Raw genomic sequence first — 6,000 nt, 5'->3', positions numbered from 1 at the left:
CTTGATCCTGTCCTCTGGGGTATTAGCTTTCCCCCTAATTTGGTGTCATCTGCAAATTTGTAAGTGCCCCAATTTTGTCCTCCAAGTCATTGATAAGATGTGTTTGAATGCATGGGCCCGACAGAGCCCTGTGGGACCCCACTGGTCCACTCTTTCCAGGATGAAAGGCGTCATTTAAACCAGTTAAAACTTTGCGATCCGTTTGAAAAGTGTTGGAATGAGGCTAGGGGTACTTCACTGACTGGAACTAAATGCTCTAAGCCCAATAAATGTTTTCTCATGTGGTGGAATTCCTTGTTGAAATAAAAAAAGCTTTAGAAGATGGAGTCACCTTTGTCACCAGAGAGATCGTTTTTAAAATAGAGGCTTGGAGTTGAGAAAAACTGAGCAAAGGATAATGAGTGCATCTTGACCTAAATGGAAGCTGGCACCAATAAAAAGACATAACATAAACTACTGAGATAAGGATACATTGTTGACATTCAGAAGCAAGGTTAGAGGACACTACTGAATTCCTAAAGGAGGGTGATAGGAGTGATGATGCAGTTTTATGTATGCATTATATTTCTGTTCTGATTGTAAAATTCTGTATGTTTAAATTGTAATAGCAATCAGGTAGGTATACTTAAGAAGCTTCTTTGTCTCAATAAATAAAAAGAGCCATTTTGTCTTGTTCAGGACCTCAGTTTTTGAACTTGATTCCACTGAGTTCAATGTTTTCCTTGACGACAATTGGAAATACAGTGGTACCTCGGGATACGAATTACCCAGGTTACGAAATTTTCGGGATACGAAAAATCCCATAGGGAATTATTGTTCCGGGTTACGAAAGTTTTTTCGGGTTACGAAAAACTTCGGCGCTATTTTAAAGGGAACGCGGCTTTTCCCCATTAGCGCCTATGGCATTTCGGCTTAGAAGGCTTTTCGGTTACGAAAGCGGCCGCGGAACGATTAAATTCGTAACCCGATGCACCACTGTAAACTTATGATTTTCATTTCCTAGGTCCTCTTGTCAATTCTTTTGCTTGTCAGTCCTAGATTTTTAAGTTTCCTGAAATTTCTGTTACACTCAATTTCCCTTCTGCCATACACCCGCCAACCTCTCGCAGCTCTCAGATACCCTCAAACAGATGTTACCATGCCCTTTCGTCAGGAAGAATAATTCCATCAGTATGCACAGCAGCCGATGCTCCATAGTCCTTTGCTCTCCCTTCACAGTGCCTTGCAATTTATTTTGGAATAATGATAATCCTGGGGAAAAAAGGAAGTGTTTTGAGGGTGAAGCTAAAATTATTCATCCAGAAAAGTTATCTCTTCCTGTGCTGGGCTTGGATGCCTCTCATTTAAGGAAAGGAAATAGCAATGTTTAATCGGTTCCAACCAGTCAGAGAGGAACTGGATGGAGGATTTCCTTGACTGGGGGAAGGAGTATGCAGGGCTCCATTAAGGACACTTGAGCTGCATCTATACTGTAGAATTAATGCAGCTTGACACCGCTTTAACTGCCATGACGTTCAAAGTCTGGCAAATCAATCGCTAAAAATATACGAGTCACACATTGAGTCAAGTCAGGGTATCATTTCTTGCCGAGGCAAGTCCAAGTCAAATCACTGAAGCTCCTTTAATCCAACTCCCAACAACCCTTGTCAATATAGCCAAAAAGTAAGGCATGCTGGAGGATGCAGTCCATAACTGGAGGGCTATACAATTTGTACCCCTTTCTTAGAGATTTGAATACTGTGGCCACAATTTTGCATCAGATGTGATGTAATGTTTGACCCAGGTGCAACTATATCCCATCTCCCTCTCCTTGCTCTTAAAACACACCTATCTTTTGCTGTTCCCTTCCTGACACAGCCATATGGTGGCGAGTGGAGAAGCATCTGGGTATGTGCCTAGAGTCAGATGCACAATGATCATGTCATCTTCTGGGACTTCTGGAAGACACCTAGAAAGTCCTGAGATGCCCTCATCATTGTGTGTTTGACTATGGAGACACAGCCAGACATTTCATAGCCACTTTCTGTTCACTGGTCACTACATGGCTGTGTTGAGATGTATGCAACAGACAGGTGGGTTATAAGTGGGTAGGGGTTATTGTGTGAGGTAGTGCATTTCTCCCTTTGCAACTACCCCCCCCCCCCAAAAAAAAGGATGTCAACCTGTAACTTTCTGGCAGCAGAACATACCCTTTCTAATATATATCATGAGATGGTGAGGGGGGAAAAGAGCCAGCAAGTATAAAAAATACCATCTTTATTGTGAACCCTTTATGGTACAAGGGTTTGGGGGTTAGAGGATAAATATTACAGAGGAGGGGAGGCAGATTTACAGCGTGCACATGGGAGGATAACAGTGATAATCAGACATATAACACACACGCAAGAAAAGCACTCAGCAGGTGAGCTGGGAAGACATCAAAACAGGAAGCCATCAGTGTCGTAGTAAAGGGGGTGCTATAAGCTCCATGGGAGGTGAAAATCTTGCGGAGGGAGCGGAGTGCAGTGTGTCGCTTCAAAGTTTTGTAGATGTTTCCGGGCCTGCAGGGTTAAAAGGAAAAGAAAAATGTTAGAAACTTGAAGGAGCTGTGAAGTTACAGACTGCTGAAAAAATAAAGTATTAGTGTGTTTCCTAGAGAATTTAAGGTAAAATATGGTTATGGCTGTCAGAATCTGTCATAAGGTAAGGATCTGTTGATGAGAGTATGCAATGTTGGGAGTCACTGGTGATTGGCTGAGTATCTGATGTGATTTTTAAAAGGCTGGTATGTATAAGAGAGATATGAGTCTGTCAGAATTAGGAACGTGAGAAAGAAATGTTGAGTGAGTTAGTCAGGATCAGTGAGCAAGTTTAGCTAGACTCAGTTCATTTAGGATTAGGTGTGACAGATGGAGTCAGTTCATTAGGGTCAGTCAGGAATTTGTTGTGTTAAACATGGTCCTACTTCTCTCCATGCAGCTGATCTAACTGGCCCAACCACACCAAATCCTAACACAAACTTAATTCAATTGTGCTCTAATTGTTGGCAGAATGGCCTTCCTTATCCCCATGCAACTGATGCCTGGTAGAGTACATTGGGTGATGGTGTTGAGTTATGGTCATGGCAATAGTGTCAAAATTGTGACTAGGTTGTGATCATGACTGTGAAACAGTTATGGTTAGGTAAACTGTTCCATATTCACAATTGCAGCTTAGTCACAATTTTGACATTATTGCCATGAATTGCGACTTAGCAAATAGCAATAGCAAGTACATTTCTATACCGTTTATCAGTGCATTTAAGCACTCCCTAAGCTGTTTACAAATTGTAAGCTAATTGCCCTCGACAATCTGGGTACTCATTTTAGCCACTTTGGAAGGATGCAAGCCTGCGTCGAGCTTGAGCCCTTTTGCTGGTATTGAACTCGCAACCTTATGGTTTGTGAGTGAGTGGCTGCAGTACAGGCATTTAACCACTGTGCCACCAAGGCTTCTTGCCCGATTTCAGCTTCAGCTTCCCACACCCTATCCAGTAGAGGGCTATTGTTACATTACTATGTAGCAGAAGCAGCAAAATGCCCGGTGAGCATCACTGCACCAATATACATTGGTCCCGAGGCACACTGGGCACTCTTGCCGATGTCCTGATATGTGTGTGTGGTTTGTGCCTTCAAGCGGTTCAGACTTATGGTGGCCCTATCACCATTTTCTTAGCAAGTTTCTTCACAGGGGGTTTGCCATTGTCATCCTCTGAGGCTGAGAGTATGACCTGCCCAAGGGGCACCTAGTGGGTTTTCATGGCCGAGTAAGCATATGAACCCTGCTCACCAGATTCCTAGTCCAACACTCAAACAACTACACCATAATGACATCTTTGCAATCACCCATGTACACACACTAACAGGGTTTCGCAGTGCCTCTACTATTTAGCTAGGTATATATAAAGCTACGTTAATTAAAAGGTGATAACAGGATTCTGATGAATGTCACTACCCTGGCCCTAAAATTTCCAGGTTCTTTCATAAAGAAAATGAGGGATATATGAGACAAACATGCATGGCAAATGCATGTAGCATTTGTGAGCCCCAACAAGCAAATGGAACTTACCAAGAATAGTGCAAGCTGCCGTCTCCCTTCAGGTGTCATGTCCTCACCTAGTTTGAACAAATAAATGGAAGCCTTGGGTTAAGAGAATTCAAAGAGACAGGCAGCAAGGAACAAGAGATATGATCCTGGCATTTCTTTACCAAGACAGCCAAATCTGTTTCCTTTATAATGGGGGTGGATAACAACGGTCCTCCAGATATGGTAGGACTGTTACTCACATTAGTCCTAGACATCATGGTCAATGGTGAGGAATGCTGGAAGAGGCAGTGCAAAAATGTATGGAGGGCCACACTTGACAACTGTAAATACTCGACTATAGGTCGACCTCATGTATATGTCAAGGGCAGGTTTGGGGGCCAAAATTATGGATTTTGATATGACCCATGGATAAGTCGAGGGTAAAACAATGAATCTAAAGGATGGAACAAGGAAAAGAATGTACAAGATTCCAGCAGGCATAACTGTTTGTGCTCACACTAAAACCTGAATGGAGAAGAGAGTAGAGAGAGGGTCAGTGATTCCAGGACAGATTTCAATTTTGCTTTTCAGTAGGGAATAGTTCAATATGAGTTAAAATGCAGTATTTACACTGACCTGTGGATAAGTCGACTCAGGTTTTTTGGGTCAATTATTTGACTAAATTTTCTAGACTTATACAGTACATGAGTATATACAATAACCCTGCTGTAGAGCTGGAATCATGTGATATCTTTGAGATTAACTCGAAGAAAGAAGTTTATAGCATAAGCTTTTACAGACTTGGGATACATCTACAATGTAGAAATACTGCAGTCTGATACCACTTTATGTGCTGCAACTCCAACCTATGGAATCCTAAGATTTGTAATTTTACAAAGTTTTTAGCCTTCTCCACCAAAGAGGTGAGGTGTCTTACAAAATTAGAAATCCCAGGATTGTGTAGGATGGAGCCATGGCAGTTAAAACTGATGTCAAACTGTATTATTTCTACAGTGTAGATGCACTCTGAGTCTATTTCATGAGATGCACTACTCTACAGTAGAAGAACTGTGGCTGATCCTACAATATGTCTCTTCTCCAATCTTTGTTTTAATTGACACCTCCCAATTTCAATCTCTTAATACTTGTCAGGGCATTAGCTAGTCTTTATTAACTCTGGCTCATGCTATCTCCTGCACATCCCCAATATATTATAGATTAAATCCCTAAAATCCAACTCTCAACTCCTTAAAATGTACAAGCTGATCAATCCTCTATTATCACAGCTGTTATTTAGGATCTTATTTACCTAGATAAATTTGCCCCAAGCCTGCAGCTTTGTACAAAATATTTAACATTCTAATTTCCCCCCGTCAAATAATTTTCATTGGTTGGCCACTCTCACATAAACTCTTCTAGGATGGTCACCTGTCAGTTTCTGGGTATATATCTGCACAGCTGAAATAATGCAGTATGACACCACCTTAACTGCCCTGGCTCAATGTTGTGCAATTCTGGGATATGTAGTTTTGTGCAATATTTTGTCTTCTCGGTCAGAGAACTCTGGAGCCACAACGAACTACAGGATTCCCAGAATTCGATAGCATGGAGCCATGGCAGTTAAAGTGAGGTCAAACTGGATTATTTCTGCAGTGCAGATGCAGCCTATATCATCCATTCCCCTTTCTTGCCAGTTGGTCTGTTGTGAAGTCCAGTCCCATGACTGGTCAGTTAAGTTATTGGGATGGTGATGACAGGCAGTAAATGACAACTGTTACTGGCTAATTCATGTATCATGCTTCTGTTTCTAGACACCTGAAATGAACTGCCTAAGGCAGCTGACTCATTCTGGCTCTTAACAGGGAGTAATAATTCTTTAAAGTTGCCCTTGCCCAGTTCAAGCCTGACTTCCAATAATTCTACAACCCATTTTCATTCCTGTCCCAAATCCTATTT

At 41.8% G+C, this 6,000-nt stretch overlaps 1 protein-coding gene across 2 annotated transcripts in view; it reads right to left on the bottom strand.

The window, feature by feature from the left end:
• Positions 1 to 2,239: 2,239 nt before the first annotated feature.
• Positions 2,240 to 6,000, bottom strand: part of ABHD16A (abhydrolase domain containing 16A, phospholipase) — a 41,509-nt gene continuing 37,748 nt past the window's right edge. For both annotated transcript variants that reach the window (XM_042449248.1, XM_042449249.1), the window contains 2 exons: positions 4,087 to 4,133; positions 2,240 to 2,540 (listed from right to left, as the gene is read on the bottom strand). In XM_042449248.1, coding sequence (XP_042305182.1) covers positions 2,457 to 2,540; positions 4,087 to 4,133 — 131 coding nt within the window. In that variant the 3' untranslated portion in view covers positions 2,240 to 2,456. The remainder of the gene's footprint in view (positions 2,541 to 4,086; positions 4,134 to 6,000) is intronic.

This window comes from Sceloporus undulatus, chromosome 2, assembly GCF_019175285.1.
Source record: "Sceloporus undulatus isolate JIND9_A2432 ecotype Alabama chromosome 2, SceUnd_v1.1, whole genome shotgun sequence".
Taxonomy (NCBI): Eukaryota; Metazoa; Chordata; class Lepidosauria; order Squamata; family Phrynosomatidae; genus Sceloporus; species Sceloporus undulatus.
The sequence above is the reverse complement of the archived record's forward strand: the minus strand, read 5'-3'. Positions and strand labels throughout refer to the sequence as shown.